General features: G+C 41.0%; 2 protein-coding genes and 1 long non-coding RNA gene across 4 annotated transcripts in view; 1 reads left to right on the top strand and 2 right to left on the bottom strand.

Moving 5' to 3' along the window:
- Positions 1-17,589, bottom strand: part of LOC118411792 (QRFP-like peptide receptor) — a 39,093-nt gene that overhangs the window by 19,667 nt on the left and 1,837 nt on the right. The gene's annotated exons all lie outside the window — the stretch shown is intronic.
- Positions 652-2,580, top strand: LOC118411571. The gene is made up of 2 exons (XR_004830689.1): positions 652-1,381; positions 1,921-2,580. It is a non-coding gene; the product is annotated as an uncharacterized LOC118411571 (long non-coding RNA).
- On the bottom strand, positions 1,846-5,716 carry LOC118411570. 2 transcript variants are annotated; one of them, XM_035813938.1, is made up of 4 exons: positions 5,484-5,710; positions 4,818-4,894; positions 3,928-3,968; positions 1,846-3,116 (listed from the first exon to the last, which is right to left on the bottom strand). In XM_035813938.1, the coding sequence occupies exons 1-4, from the start codon at positions 5,670-5,672 to the stop codon at positions 2,953-2,955; spliced, it is 471 nt and encodes a 156-aa protein (XP_035669831.1). In that variant the 5' UTR covers positions 5,673-5,710; the 3' UTR covers positions 1,846-2,952. The 2 variants fall into 2 exon arrangements, 1 of the variants encoding a protein (XP_035669831.1); XR_004830688.1 differs by lacking the exon at positions 4,818-4,894 and having other exon boundaries at positions 5,484-5,716.

Consider the following 17,589-nt stretch of genomic DNA (forward strand, 5'->3'; position numbering starts at 1 on the left):
CAAGTGGCAAAGGCAGCACCGTGCTGAATTCTAAATCTAAAACGACATCTCTTTCATATCCGATTCTACGTTAAAAGTATATCATTTCCAGTTTTTTGTTGTTGTTGATAAGTACATCTTAGCGAATTGATAGATGGTGAAAGCTCAGAAATAATTTTGATACGTGCCTTTTATCTTGAAAACGTTTACATCAAAATACAGAACGAGAACACCCACACTGCGATAGTTTGTTATCAAATCTATCAGACCAAAGAAAATCTCAAATCACAATCTCTTTTCTTTAGTTTCAGAAGAATTACGGTCGGTTTTGATGAAAGGGGAGTTGAAGTTATCTTGTTAGAGGAATGAGGGGGCAGCGATCCGACACAGGATGTAGTGACGAACACAGATCACATCAAATATCACTTCAGAAGCTGTTGTGATGACAAACAAATATCACAGCACATTCATCAGATCATAAATTCAAAGCGGGCGCTAGGCGTTGTCTTTGGTTTAAAGTAATATAACCCGAGGCATGCTAGAATAACCTGGTGGAGTCATTAAAACACCCAATCCCATGGTCTTTATGGGTGACCTGGCATCTAATATACTATAAAACATTATCTGCATTACTTTCCAAATATAAGGAATCTCGTAGTCTCTATGCTACTTTAAAGGGGGATTCCACTCATGAAACGAGTATTTTTCCCATATATATTACACTCTTCGGAATACAAATGCACCCGACTTTTGACTAAATCACCACGACTGACTTTTCGACCAAACACTGTTCTAAACCTATGAACCCCCATGCGGGACCGCTTCCAATTCTCGGCTTTGACCTGACGTCACGGGTTTTCCAAATATGGGCATCCGCACAGATCAAAACACGAAGCAGACGACAAAGTGTCATGGCGGACTCCGGCCGTGCGTGTCTCAGACGAGTTCGACTCAGACGACATTATGCCATACGCATATGAGCCTGAACGTGATTCTGGAGAGTCGGAGAGTAGCGATGAGAACAATCAGCTTGCAGAAGCCTTTGCTGGGACCGCCACGCAACCAGGGGCGGCACGGGACGGCCGGGATTACGAGACGGAGGGTTGCATGCATGCTAGCGCCAAGAAGCATATGGTGCAGATGCGATGACTACAACTGCAGCCTACAGTGTGTGAGTGTATGTGTTGCCACGACCTTCGTGAGCTGACAGATCCCGTGGACCACAGCAACCCCGATCGCAGCGGTATGGGCGTCGGGAGCGGCCGTAGCCAGCTGAAATGCGTCAAGCTACACGAGGAATTCCATCCCGTCTCATGAGGTCTGCACTGAAAACTGCACTTATATTATCTACAGTGATAAAATGACTTGAACTGGAAGATGTCAGGGAGCCATTGGGAAATAGGTAAATGTAGATTTTGTGTTTCTGTTCCATTTATTTTGCACGATCTGTGTGTGGGGTCGCACGATGGTGAGCTTACGGAAACATAGCCACATGTGGTCGAATTTGTGACCTGTATATAAATCTAGCAGGACTCGAAATACTGTTTTTTTATATACCTGCACTGGTGCAGGTAGCATTGAAAATTACCTGCACCAGACAAAATTTACCTGCACCATTCTGAACTTAGTAAGTATGAATCATACTAAAATTTTTCAGGAACCTTTTTTCACTACAGTATATTACCTGATATGTTGTGCACCTAAAAGTTTTCAAACCTCGTTTCCGGTACTTTTTGTGTGAAGAAATGGACAGTTTTGTGATAACTTGTGCCACCAATTTAGTGTGAAAAGTTGGAAATGTTTGGAGGGGGGCTGTTAGGGCAATACCAAGATCTGAAAATAACCAGATTGAAACAAAGTGGCAAGCAGTGTACTTGTTGCAATCTTTTAATACAAAAAAAATATAACATTACAATTTACATGCATTTTTGTTTCTCCCAGAATCTTACAACTGTCAGCGTACAGACAGTTTTCGTGCTGGGTCCACAAGAATCATCTTGGGAGATCAGTGCGGTGCATGGTTCCAGCCTGTGCAGTCACCAAAATAAGACAGACCTATCCCTCTAAAGATGAGACTAATTACATAGGACATTTTCCTGTTAAGATATTTCGCCACCACATGTTCAATTGCTAAATTGATCTGACGTTAAACCAGAGAGTGAGTTTTTACTGTTAGGGTTATCCATTCTTGTTAAGCTTGGGGTTAGAATTAGAATTAGGGTGAGGCTTTACTGCTAAGATAAAACAATCTTGATAACAGTGTTACACAGTTTCCACATTATTTGCACTATAACAGGTGCATTCAACCAAATGCGGACATCTATCTACCTCACCTGTATAAATTTATCTACCTATCCATGCTTTATACAACAGGCCAAATAGAAACCTTGAAGTAAATTAAGTATCCTTATTTTCATATTCCTTTGAACTAGATATACAGCAAGAAAGACATGTATATCATATCAATATACAATTACATTTCTGTGTAATTTTCACAAATAGGCAGGGAAAACTTTGGTGGATACACATATATTGTTGTAAAACAGCATTTGTTTCTGACATATGTAGGCAGGATATTTATGAATAAAATGATCCACTGGATATACAATGGGAACTTGTCCTTATTAACATAATAATATAGCCTGTCATATAAAATCAGTATATCAGGATCTACCTGGATTTGACCTGAAGTATATGGGCTACTGCCAACATGTTCAAGTTGCATGTTCATGAATTAATATTTACATTTTCACATTTCTTGTGTCTAAGAGAAATAGCAGCAGCAGTTTTGAAACGTTCAAAACAGAAACTACATGTAGTTTTGTCATATAAAGCATGTATGCTACAAAAAACATAACAAAAATGAGAAAACATGACCATGAAAACAGTAGAGTTCCAAACGACACTTGTTTACTAGCCTGTAAACCTTGAACGGTACTGTGCAATTGCAGTTTTATTGTCTGGCCTGGAAAGTCAGGCTTTTGGAGCACCTAGCCACCACAAAACTCCCGACGCCTGTGTATGACAACCTTCAACACCTTTCTTTTTGAAAGTGTAGTCCTGATTCTTCTCATAGATGTTTTTGACCACATAGTCTCCTAGCCTCTTACTGTAGTCCAACCGCTGCCTTAGGTCATCTGCAAAGAATATATTCTGAAGTCAACAATGTTCTTGTGATTAAGATATTCATTGATGACAAAATAATACTAGGCCACATTTGCATCTATGTTAAAAATGACAATCATGAATAACAAGAGAGGCTGAAATTTACAAACTCCATCTCCCTTTCCATGCAAAAACTGACTCTTCCATGTCAACCTTTTGCTGAAATCGACCATACATGAACTATTAGTATGATCTTAGTATTACAACATTACCCAACTCCAAGATGGCTTTTCTGAATATAACATCCATCAAGCATACAAGCAAGCAAGAATGGCTTCTGGGCTGCCTACAAAAGAATATATCACTTATAACAGTGCTAATAGCACATTTCTGCACCCAATATATATTAGTACTGAACTGACTATAATTCTTAAATCGGATATTTGAAAGGTTTTAAATATAGATTTACACTAGCTACTATACAGTATAGTAGCCACATATTCTTTTACATGCCAAAACAGAGAACATTTCTTATATTAATTTCAGAGTCACCCCCAGGAAAGAAGCAACTATAAGCTTGTCATGATAATGATTAGATTTTGCATGCACTACAAAATCTGTTAGTGCAATAAATATTTTGGTTTGACTTTGAGGTATACCAGTGCCTAGTCCATTAGCCCAAATCATACACTTCTGTCAATCTTTTTTACCAGAACAAGTAATCTTACCAAACATATCATGTCCCTTGACAAATCCAGTGTTGTCATTTTAAGAAATAAATATACATACATGTAAGTAGGCACATGAGGACACTTTTCTACTAGTAATGAAATTAAAAATTACCTTTTGACTTGGGCTTTTCCTCGACCACGTCCTTCTCTTTTCTATCAAACAAAAACAGAAGTGGCAGTTATGCACCAGTTTATGCATAATTTTAAAGACATGGAACTCTATGACATTATTGCATGCTATGGATTTCTGCAAATCCTGCACTTCCGGTGTCTGCTATCTTAGCCAACCTTGGGAACAATTTCTTGTAAATTGTACAACTACAGGCAGTCGAGTGACTACCAGACATTTTGGAATGTACACAAAAAGTTTGAAGACCGTAGTTTTGGGGGATACAGAGATGTTAGCACTTGAATACAATGTAAAAGTTTGGTAATCGTATGTCAACAAAAATGGCGTGGCCGCGAACACTTCTGAATGCAAGGCCGATTTTGGGGCCCGATTTCTCGTAAACGGTATAACTACGAGCTTAACAAAAGTAGTCGAGTGACTATCAAACATTTAGGAATGCACACAAAATGTTTGAAGACCTTAGCTTTTCAGGATGCAGAGATATTATCACTGTAGTAAACTAGGTCATCACATGTCAACAAAAAAATGGCGTCGTTAGCCGAAAACACTCTGAATGCAAGGTCAATTTTAGGCCCGATTTCTCGTAAACGGTATAACTACAAATATAACGAAAGCAGTCGAGTTACTATCAAACAGTTAGGAATGTACACAAAAAGTTTGAAGACCTTAGCTTTTCAGGATGCAGAGATATTATCACTGTAGTAAACTAGGTCATCACATGTCAACAAAAAAATGGCGTCGTTAGCCGAAAACACTCTGAATGCAAGGTCAATTTTAGGCCCGATTTCTCGTAAACGGTATAACTACAAATATAACGAAAGCAGTCGAGTTACTATCAAACAGTTAGGAATGTACACAAAACGTTTGAAGACCTTAGCTTTTCAGGATGCAGAGATATTAGCACTGTAGTGAGAGCTGAAAGTAGTCGCTTGTCGCCATACACGTGCATCTGACATATGTCAAAACAAACAATGGATAGCCTCAATACCAGACTGACTACGCTGGTTTCATAAGGAGAATAATTTGCCAAAGGCAAGGGTTTGCTACCAGAGAGGTTGGTCGGCCGTGGAGGGGAAATGTGAATCTAATCGTGGACTGACTCCCTTGGCCAATTCACGATTTTTTTCCCGAATTGTACGATCCACGCACCCCCGTAGCAAGGCCTGGTGGAGGCTAAAAATGACGCCGCTAACAGTAAACACGCTACTTTCATGGTCAGTTTCGGGCCCAATATCTCGGTTCGCTGAGTGAGTGAGAGCAAACCGAAAACGGTAAAATTACTATCGGACATTTAGGAAGGTACACAAAAAGTCTGATGCTCAGCGTACCTCGGAATACAGAAATTTGGCAACTTTTTACGGACCATTCTGCTATCTAAAATGACTATCTACATATTGGCAGATCGCTACAGAATGGCCCGCAAATACTGATTGGAACGCGTTTGCCTACCAGTTCTGATAGAGGTTGTGCACACATATATAGTCTAGCCAAAAAAGCAATCCTGAGCATCTAACATCGAAATTTATGCCAGTACCAACCTTTTCAACTGGAAGAGTCCTTGGCGGCTTCGTCGATCCAGCCCGTCCGTAACACACCATGCGCATTGAATTCTGGGATTGTTGGTAAGGGACCAGCGGGGAATTCAAGAAGTCGATCGCTATAATGCACGCCCTGCGTTCAGGCTTCAACTCATAGTACATTTGACAAAACAAACTTGATTCAAGCATAACAATTTATTCTCTGATGAATTATGATACCCGCTTCTGGAGTGGAATGCCCCTTTAACGCCTATGGGTGGATGTCCACCATGCCTGTCATCATCAAACAGCATGCCAACCTAAATCATCAGAATGATCACGCATGGCTGCCTAGTACTGTACCCTTGACTCAAAAGACCACACAGAAAATCAGACCATGTCTTCAGTGACTAGCCCTCCTATGGTACTGCCTGTCACACTCAAAGAAGTGCTACCAACAGTACTTTCATCAGATGGCGGCGAGTCATGTCGGAGGTACCGCAAGGAGGAGTTTTGTGGCCTGCACTATAGTGTGCAATGACGTCAGTGGAGATTAGCATTGTTATGAAAGCTTACTCATAATAGACCTGATGATCTTTTCCAAATACCCTATTAATCTGCGGGTCAATCATGACCTTAATGACGGATATAAACTTTTACACATGGATATAAAGTGCCTTTCCCACAAAGATAACATAACGTCTAGCCATGCAGGGACGGCAGAAATCGCACCCGTGAGTTCAGAGTCTCGAGTCAGCAAAGCCTAGCCACTCATGTATTAGACACCACCAAACCCTTCATGTCGGTAGGTTCTTATATGAAAATACAAGAACGCAAATGCCTAAAGACAAGTTGGAAAGATGCAGCACCATCAACATCGTCAAATTTTGTTACCTTGACAAGCGGTAAGGCAGATTCGGTAAGGCAATCGACATTTCTGACACATGTGCGCCGATAATATCTGCTATGTTCAGCTCTGTACGTCAAACTCGACGGTTAAGTGTCAGATCGATACCTTAAAGGTTATACGGTCGCTTCAGACGCTGGTCAATGCATCTTAGAGACGTTTACATCTGATTAATGTTGACGGGGCCTTCGGTGATCATTAGCATGAAAATATGCTTCAAAGCCATTAGAATTTCGTACTCTTGTCGTGCCAGTTGAGTAAACGTGTTATGCATCAATTGCATGTGCGTTTTCCCGTGATAAAAACTGGATTATTATTGCTGTCATCCCAGGTGAATCTGAGTAGATGTGTAAAAATGAAGGCAATTTCTCAGAAGTGCTCAGGGAATAAAGATATCAAAGGCTACGACTGCAAAAGGAAAACATCACAAGGCCGCTTACACAATAACATTACTCTCTCTATAACAGCGAACCATATTTTTTTATAACAGCAAGCCATGAACACTTGGTATAAAAGTGTCGAACAAAGATTTACGGCCCCTTTCATCCCATGTCCACTTCTGTACAAGAGGCTGCTATATCTTGGCGACCGCTGAACAATCAAAGACTTGACAGATCGCTCAGCGAATTTCATGGATAAAGCTTAAAGAACGATGCTAGTACATCTTGTGTATCTTCTTGTGTTTTTTTAACCATACTTTAAGTGTTGTATCTTGCATTATTCTAATCATAAAATCTTAACGGTCATGTATGTATGTATGTTATACATTTTACAGACCCTTGGTCTTATGCTACATATCTACAAACTATAATATAAAATCGGTTTAATTTATTAATTCTAGCAGTCCACAGCCGTCTATTCCTAGCTTGTCCGGCTATCTGTTCGAAGGTTGAGTGTTCGCAATCCATCAACAAGGAACCTTCAGGCGGGTTTCCTCCTCCGTTCACATAGGCCTTCAGGGTGAGTCAGACCAGTCTGGACGGATCTATGCGGAGAATGTGGCCCAGGTACCGGAGTCTTCTCCGGCGGATGGTTGTCAGCAGGTTGTAGTCTGGGTTTGTAGCTGTGTCCCGGAAATGTTTGTTTGTGATCACATGTAGGCATCTGCTGTTGAAGCCATTGATCATTTTTGTAACGTCCTGCGTTAGATCCCATGCTTCGCAGCTGTGCGTGACGGTTGAACAGACAAAAGATTTGTACAGACGTAATTTCATTGTGTGCGGAAGTCTGTGATCACGTAAATACAATAGTCGCTATGCGAGTACGGTCGCTCAGAAATTGCCGTCAAATGAAAAGGGGCATATATATATAAAAGACAATTGTTGAATGAGTGTCCAAGCCGACTGTCGTCACGGCCGAGATCTTTTGTACCGATGGCAAACATTCACCAGTTATACTTTTAAGCATTATCTACTTAAAAGTAGTCAGACATGTCTCTTACATCAGCTCTGCTTTCAACTATGGTAATGGACCCTTTATCCTGTATGTGTTATGATGCGGGGGTGGGGGCGTTATGTTCTACATGCGTTATGTAAAAGCAGAGCTCAAAGCCACAGCAAATACATTTTATGGATGAGACCGCCTCTGCAGACTCGAAATTGAATGCCCGCGGGCGAAAGAACAAGAAGTCGATCCATGATTGCCATTTGCATTTGGAGACCATGTACTTGACTTGGAGACTTAAAGCAATTAAACAAGGCCTTTGTCTATGTATTCAACAATACACCGGTGTTAACATTAAACTAATTAAACAGATTAAATGAGCATTTCTATGAAATGAAGCACAAGCATTTTGTCTGTTTTTGCTAACCGTTAGCTTTGTTTAATACATTCACATTTTAAAATATCCTTTATGCCTCCGTGAACAGTTTCATCAGGTTGGTACGTCACTGAATAAAGAGACTCTTTTTTACACAACCAGTGCTTTATTCTCACCGACGTTTCGGTGACCGTTTGTCACCTTCTTCAGGGCAATTCTGACTGGTTCACATTGTACTGCAGGACAGATGTCGCTGCTCACAGTTCAGATGCGGTCACAAAACGAAAAAGTATTTACATATGTATATACAGACAGCTTTATGCACATATTTACAATGCGTTCCCAAACGTAAAGGAGTGTAATACATCCATAACGCAATCAGTTGTCAATTAACGATGAATTAATGTGAGTTTTTTCTACTTCTTAAGAATATTGTCCCACACGTGGCTGAGTCTGTACCCCCCCTCATCTCGGTTCATGACAGGAGACGACTTCCTAATCCATACCGCCTCCTTTATCCAGCGGGTGCATCTGTGGTCCTCTCTGTCAATCACCTTGGCCCCGTCCCAGTCTATGACACAGTTATTTCTCATGATGTGGTCTGTCACTGCTGATTTGTTCTCTTCTTTCTCAGCTTCCTTCTTCTGCGATCTAGTGTACCGTCCCCCCTTGATGTTCTCTGCCTCTTTCTTGTGTTCTGCTAGTCTGCATCCAAATGTTCTCCCTGTCTCCCCAATGTAGACTTGGTCGCAGCTCATGCATGGTATCCGATATATACAGTCTGTCTTCACAGTGTCTTGCAGTTTGTCTTTTGGATGTACCAGAAGGTTTCTCAGTGTGGTTTTCGGCTTGGCTGCTGTAGCAATGTTGTGTTTCCTGAATATTCTTTCAAGAGGTTCAGTGATGCCTTTGATGTATGGTAAGGTCACCCTTCCTTTCGATGTTTCCTCTCGTTTCTTCTTGTCTTTCTTCTGCTTGGTTCTATTGCTCTGTTGTTGGACTTGTCTGAATGTCCAGTCCGGGTAGCCACACCGGGCAAGGGCAGACTGAATGTGTTGCATCTCCAGCTGTCTGTCTGGTTCTTCCGTGACGACAGCCTTGCACCTGTCCATCAGTGTACGGATGACTCCCAGCTTCTGGTGGAGGGGGTGGTGTGAGTTGAAGTTGAGATACTGATCTGTGTGTGTCTTCTTTCTGTATACCAGCAGTTTCACAGTGCCGTCATCCTTCTTTACCAGTAATGTGTCCAGGAATGGCATGGTGTTGTTCTCTTCTGCTTCATGGGTGAATTTGATGTTGCCTGTAGTGTCAATAGTGTTAAGGTGGTCAGTCAGTTCTTGTTGAGTTCCCTTCTTTAACAGAAAGATGTATTACACTCCTTTACGTTTGGGAACGCATTGTAAATATGTGCATAAAGCTGTCTGTATATACATATGTAAATACTTTTTCGTTTTGTGACCGCATCTGAACTGTGAGCAGCGACATCTGTCCTGCAGTACAATGTGAACCAGTCAGAATTGCCCTGAAGAAGGTGACAGACGGTCACCGAAACGTCGGTGAGAATAAAGCACTGGTTGTGTAAAAAAAAGTCTCTTTATTCATCCTTTATGCCTATATCAAAGGGATGAAATACAAAAGGCCACTATGTCAAAGAAAAAAAAAGAATACACAGAAGCTAACAATGGCGGTTTTTGATAACACTAGCAGTGACTAAGCTCTCATAAAGCTGAACAAATGTCAGCTTTCCCTGCCCAACATCTATTGCATGCCGATTGGCAATGACGTCGAGCACTACCTTTTCTTGAGACTTTAACGACATATTTTCATTTTTTTTACATGTTGACTATCGCTGAAGGATTTTTCTAAAAATCTTATCAATGCCATCCATGAAATTTATTTTCTGTGGCTAATGAGGACTTCAGGCCACCCGAAGCTAAGACGACAAAGTGAAGGCCTAATTGAACCAAAAAGGCTCCCGGACGTACGTCAGTGATTGACGATTTTAAACATGTTAGTACTAACACAGCGACTTCGTAGGAGTCGTTAGGTGAATCAGAAGGCAGCCTGAGTACGGCTCTAAGCTTCCAACAGGCCTTCCTATGGGATTATGGATAGTAGAATTCGGCAACATAGGGTGGATGATTGGCATTGAGAGTCACACCGCGCGAAGGATATCGTGTCTATGCTGGCGAATGAAACCCAGTGATGGTTAAAATCCCCTGGCAAGCGTAGTCAGTCTGGTAGAGACTACGAAGGCAATGGCAGAGATGTTTGGATTTGTGTGCCCCTTGATTTTATGATTGGGATAAGATGCAAGGTAAATAAGGATCATTCAAAAGACAACAAAACACACAAATTGTAATTAATTTTATCTTTGAATGAAATTTGTTGAGCGATCTGTAAAATTTTCTATCGTCAGGTCACTCAGTCGTCGCAGCGCGGTCCCAGCCTGCGGCAGAAAAGAGTGCAAATCACGCTTCTAGTGGCCCTATGTCAAACCCTTAGGGTGGGGCACCATTAAACCATGCACAGTGGGAGTTAATTAAACTAAATTAGCACGCTCCTTGGATATTCACAAATATTCGTGTTCATCGTCGAATGTGTGGATGCGAAATGATATTACTCATTCCGAATCGATGCTTGAAAGAACGACAGGAAAAGGATATTTGACAGAAAATCAGTTGAACATCCAAAAGACGTAGTAGCGAACGGAAGATACAAAATAAAGAATAGTGGAGTTCGATCTCACCAACAACTTATAAACAAAGTTTATTTCAAATTCGTGCCCAATTAAGGGTTAATGACCCGCCCTAAGGTGTTAACGGTGCCATAGTTCATGGTCGGTTCCTATAACCGCCGAACGACCCAGCGTATACACCGAGAAAAAGCGGGTCATTAAGGTTCGGCTTGCTCTGCAGGGAGTGGTGGTGAGATTCTGTCGCTTGGCCATGCTGGTAAGGGAGTTCGGAATGCATGGAGAGTAACAGTCTGGTCGGGCCAGCAAAGAAAGAAGGCCGGACGAACAAAAGTTGCGACTCCGAAGCGAGCAAATGTATCATTAATTAGGAGTCGTCAAGTTTACCTATATATGAAAACGTCTTTATGATGATAAGGTTAATGGTCCGCCATTCTTCGGTGTATGCTAAGCTAGGTCGTTCATATTATCATTCGGTAGTTATATTATAGAAGTTTATTTGCAAGTTCTTGCCCGAGGGCTAATTGCAACATGAAGCATACAGAAGATATAGTAAACATACATAAAGTAATTTGGTATAGATAACAATGGTGACAAGTGTAAACAAGTGACTATTCTAACAATGATATTGACTGCTGAGAGCTACGATCTACGCATTTGGGGTTTGACTTCTTTTCTGGAAGAACCGACCATGAATTATGACTCCGTTGACACCTCGGGGTGGGTCATTAACACTTACGTATCCAATTTAATGCGGCTTTTGACTTCTTCTTCGGAAACAGTAAAAAACGAGTTGTGCTGTTGACAGGCAGACACACAAACAGGCATATAAACAACATCCCAAACATAAAGCCCCACGTCTTCAGTCATGATAGGTTGCTAGGATGATTTTAACAGGAAGATAATTTTCCGTAGATAACTTGCATAGAAGATATGCGTGTAGAGATTGAAAACACTCTTGTAAATAATGTATTAAAAGAACAAATAAATAAATCAAGATTCGTTGGCTCGCTGTCGTCAAGTTTGTTTGTTTGTTTTGTTTGAACCTTTATTTATTCATGAAAGCTCAAATCGGCCTGCAGGCCGCTTTTCATTGAGGTCATGAGGGAAGAGGCAAGGGTCAGACAAAGTATATAACAGAGATAAAGTTACATCGTCTTGAGTCCTTATAAGTCCTATACGTCTATATACACAATTTACATTTACATACATACAAAATTTACATTTACATACATACAAAATACATGAGAGAAACTGCTACATGATTCAAGTCCGTTCAATTGGCCGTTCCCATTACTTTAAGAGTCTCTTAAAGGAAGCCAGAGTTGGGGCTGTGCGTATGTCCGGTGGTAGATTGTTCCAGATGGTGGGTCCACGGTAGGCGATGGCTCTTCTGAAGGTTTCTCGGTGGGGTTTGGGGACAGCAAGTTGATTACTTGTGCTTTGCCTGGTTGTTCTTGTGCTTTGGTCTCGGCAATAGACAAACATCTGGCGCATGTAGGGTGGGAGTTTGCTGTTCAGAGCTTTGTAGACGAGTACGGCATTGTAGTATTGATGTGTTGCCTTAATGTCCTTCCAGCCCAGCCTAGAGTGTACTTCGGTTGATGGTGTCCTGTGTGGAGCCTTCAGAATTAGTTTTCCCGCCCGATTTTGCATGGTTTGTAGCTTCTGTAGGTCCTGGTCTGGAGCAGTGTCCCATGCCGTACAGGCATACGTTATGTGTGGTAGAAAGATGGCGTTGTACAAGGTGTGGAGTGCTGATGTTGTGATGAAGGGGCTAACGAGTCTTCACATTGGATAAAGATACATCACGATTCCATGACGAACATTCGTTGACTCTCTGTTGACTAACGTTTGTAAAAAAACGCACTTCCTTAGGCCAGCCAACTCCCACGTGCTGGGCCTTCACGTTTTTGCTGCACCCTGCTCTGTCGTGCGTGCCGTATTGACGAACGATGGTGGGGAAAGGACAAGTATCAACTTGGTTGTGTTTGGTTTGGTTTGCTTTAGATAAACAATCCATATCCTAGTCACAAAGGGCTTGCCACAACTATTGTAACGTAACTTTGTTATGAATTGAAAAAAATTTGGCTGTTTGGTATCCAAATTATCTTCGTGTCCTTGTCATCCTGTCGGACGATCAGTTCACTGACGGATGGACTCGGCGATGCGCAACCAGACCCGCTGCACTTCTGCACAGTCTGCCACAGGTCGGGCATCTGAAAGCACTTGTTTTTGTCCACGGATTTTGTTTCTTATGCCTTCTAGCTGCAACCAAAGCATCAGTGAATGGATGATAGTAGGATCCATGCTTTCTTGCAGCATCAGTCTTAGTGGCGTCAAGTGGCTAGGCTAGTGGGCCAGAACTCCTGAGGTCACGAGGGCGATTCCTGGCACTACTGGCTAGACGTTGTGACGTTAGGAAAGGCACTTAAAGCCACCTGTCCCACTCCAACCAGTACAAAGGTGCCTGACTTCGACTGGAGAGGTAATATAGTAGTAATAGCCTTTATTGCACATTCATGCCCTATCGGGCTAAGTACAGGCATATTGATACAAAGGGTAGTAATACAGTAGACATGGTTTCTAATACTAATCTAAAACATAGATTCTAAATCTAGTCTAATACATTTGTTCGACTTCTTCTCGTTTCTTAGTAATGTTAAATATGTAGCTAGAGATGTGTTGGTATAATATCGTCTGATCAAAAATCATAAGAAAAATGAATTTTTCAACACTAGACAAATATTCAAAGCGAGGGAACTTTCCTATAATATAGCTAAAAAGAATACTTCTATCGTTACTATATAAACTACAATCTAATAAAAAGTGGGTTTCATCATATAGATGATGGAAGGAGAGTGTTGGGCTCAGGCTTGTACAATAAAGGTCTTCATTCATCAAAGACTGCTAAATGCATACATAATGAACAAGGTGTGAACGCAAAGACAAACATCACTGTTGCTATGGGCTGTAACTAAACATACATAGAAGTAAAGAGAGTATCAACAATATTATCATAACATGGCCAGATATACCATTGTTACATAGTATCTAGTCTTTAGCATCCCATGTAATACTTTTGAATCACTGCATTTAGCCCATGTGGGCAGGAACATGCAAATAAAGATCTCAATATAGTGCCTTACACACAGTGGATAACAGCCCACTGCTGGTGCGCGCGCGGCCTTAGACGGGCTACGGAACTATCTTTACCTTTGTCGTCAAGTCAATTCTACTCCCCTATTATTCTCAGAGGGCTTGTTAAGTTGTTGTTTTACAATTATCGTGCCCAGTACAGTATCGCTAATGACTGCGGAAAGCCTTGTTGGCTAGCTAATGAAAGAGAGAGGACAGTTACAAGATTAAGGCACGTCATTATGTTAGAAGTGATTACCACAGCCGATAAGACTGGCAAATAAGCTTTACTTTAGATTGGCAATTTCAAATCTGTTATTCTATCTCCGCCAATGCTAACGTAAGTAGCTATTTATAAAACTCTTGAACATCTTACTGTTAGCAGAGATAGCACTAGGCAGGTGAATTTCCAGAATGAAAGTACATGTTAACAACATTCTAGTGTTATAGTATGCTTCTATAGGTAAGTGTAAAAAAAATTAAAAAAAGAAGATCCTGATCATGAATACACATAAAGCACCAGAGATATTTCTAATGGCAAAAACAGGTATCAACATTAGGGTATCACATTTATTTTTTTAGGTCCGACAATGTATTTGTGGAAACAGATAATTTCCTATAACGTTAGAATTTGAATTCTTTGGGTGGACATGATGCGCAAAGCACCCTCATGCACACTTTCGGCGCCTTGTAACATAGAACATGTTATTATACGCAGGATAATCCAATAATGTTTTGGAGAACGAGGCATATATTGTAAAAAAAATATCCAGCGTTAACGTTACATTTTCTTAAGTGGTGGTTCAAACGTTTTTATTGCCTGGTCTCCTTGTAAATACAGCGTGCAGAAATAGCTACCGGAAACACTTTAGACTTACATGAGCAAATTGTCTCTAAGCGGTTGCTAATCACAGCCGCGGCATAACATTTACTGATGGGATACACCTAAAGTACTTATGCAGGTTGACCTATACATATTCATATAAAACTGTCATATTGAGATGGTAGTACAAGTACTTGTAGTATATCAAGTCCACAGATAAAGTACAGTACAGCAAGGACGTCCTTGAGGACACGTATCACTTGAAAAGTTATATGAATGATAACCAGTATCTTTTATGAGTGCTGTTATCACTTCTCTACACAAAGCTTGCCCGAGAGTCATTTTTTCTTTTGAATTAATCCCTTTTCCTTTTAAAAGACTTAAAAGATCAGACAAAGCGTTGCTGGCGCCAGGTTGGAATGGCTCGAAAGTCACGTTTGTATTCTTATATCACAGACACATAAAACACCAAGAAAAGCGGTCAACGTAGAAAATCTTATTCATAGCAAGATCGTTCATCAGAGACTTAAGCAGAAACAGGGCTATCACTCGGAATCCCCATGTTAATAATACCAAATGTACTATGAAATAAGATAAGTTCCAAACATATAGGCATCGGGAGGACAAGCTTTATTTCAAGGTAAGATGGATTTATGTTTCAAACAGAACAAACTAATCTTTTTTCCATGCAAAAAATGTCCAAACAGGAAGTTTGGCTGCAGTACAGTAGAAAGCCGCTAGGAGAACCATTATCGAAATTGACCTTCGTATAACCGACATCTACCCCTTCTCGACTCACGGTGACTACAAACAAACAAACAAACAAACAAACAAACAAGCAGACAAGCAGACAAATAAACGGGACCGAAAACGTTTTCTTCTTGACAAAGACATTAAGCTGTGTTTGCATATGTATCCGTAGTGGCTTAGAGTGGCAGAAAAGCACCGTGATGGTAATTGCCTATGTGTACGACAGAACAAATTTTCTGGACGTGACTACACGTGTGTACATAAACGGAAAATTTATACTTAGTTTTTTTCACTGGTTGGAACTTGGAGAATAAGGACTCCGCTGCTTGTTATGTTAACAAGTGCGCCGAACTGCATTGAGGTGGCAGCGTCGCATTTGTATTTTTTTAACAACTTATCACCAAGCAATGTCCCAATGAATCGGTGCTCGTCAACGTAATTACCCATGCCCCCTTAAGTGGAATATAGGTAAGTGTGATACTTCTGTCAAGATGATTGTTTAAGGTACGTACAGCAGGACTGCGACAAAACTGCAATAATGCTGACTTTTAAAATCACCGTTCAAATTCACCAGACAACTAGCTTTAACTTATACGGAAATATTTTTCACAACTCCAGCGACGGTAAGTAAAGCGAAGGCAAGCTGCACGAAGTCTCCTTACTTTCCATATCCTAGCGTTAACTAGTATGTGAGTGAGTAAGTGAGTGAGTGAGCGAGGGTTAACTCCTGAGCCCCGAATAATTTCAAGACGTTCCAGTTGCGTATGCTGTTAAAATCGCTGTACATTTTTATAAGGTAGATACAGCATATAATGTAAGAGAATTGAAAAAAAGGTGACTATGTTATTATGTTTTGATCGGTCAGATTCTACAATACTTGAAAGACATTCGCGAACAAGTCGTTCACTTACATTGCACGTATCACCATGTTCCCATCTCTCGTCACAATCCAAGACTGATCTGTGCCTCCCAACCAAACAGCCATTAAATGTGATGAAACAGCAACTATGCAAATCAAATGCTGGTGATTGCAGTATTGAAATCAAGCCCTTGCCCAGTGAAGCTTAGCTACAGGAATGCATTTATTCCGATCAGTTGCAATAGAGAGCCATTTTTGTCTATTATCCTGCAATCAGCGGCCGTGAGCGGTTTTTATTTGCCATTCCACCCACTGTTCCGTCCGTAAACGAATGAAAAACCATCACCGTGCGGTGGAGTGAAATTACCTAGAACGGAGCTTCCACCGCGATTCGATGGCTCGGAAATTGAGGGGAGTGGTGCCAAATGTCAGGCTGCATGCCTTGAACACAGCATCGCTATATATATATATACATGTTGCTATATGTATACATGTGTGTGTGTGTGTGTGTGTGTGTGTGTGTGTGTGTGTGTGTGTGTGTGTGTGTGTGTGTGTGTGTGTGTGTTTGCGTACAGACCCTATGATTACAGGAGGCCAATACTCGTGCCAGTGCTTCACACATTTCTGATTAAAGTGTCGAGTCGTGCAAACCTTACATGGGAATAGTTCATGCTGGCAGGACTTCTATTCAGCGCGGAAAGTTCCTTTCCAGGTATAGAAAACCTACGCTCATGTTAAAAATCACGAATCAACCAAATAAAAGCCAGCGCTACTGGAAGTCTGTTTTTGTTTACTGATAGAAGAGTAGCTGTCGCAGTTACAGACGACAGCTAAAGGAGTTGGCCCCATATAACAATAAACAATAGCGTCTGCGAAGGAGGCTACGTATTCGTGATGTTTTGCGTTGTTTTTTAAGCAAAAATTGTGGTTGCTTAGGTCCAACTCCTGGCAGTGTGTTAGGGATGAGTTGTGATTAGGAAGATAACAGGGTTTGATTACTAGTCAGTCACTCTACTCCCTTCAAGCTAAATGGAAAAAAGGTAAACCAAATGCAACGTAAAAAGATTTTAAAAGAAAATAGAGCGAGTTCACGTCTTTGTCATGTTTTGCGTCGGTTTTCGAACAATTTTGATTGATGCTGTCCAACTGACGGCAGTTTGTAGGATAATTTGTAGGGTAATTGTAGGGTAATTTGT

This window comes from Branchiostoma floridae, chromosome 3 (genome assembly GCF_000003815.2).
Source record: "Branchiostoma floridae strain S238N-H82 chromosome 3, Bfl_VNyyK, whole genome shotgun sequence".
Taxonomy (NCBI): domain Eukaryota; kingdom Metazoa; phylum Chordata; class Leptocardii; order Amphioxiformes; family Branchiostomatidae; genus Branchiostoma; species Branchiostoma floridae.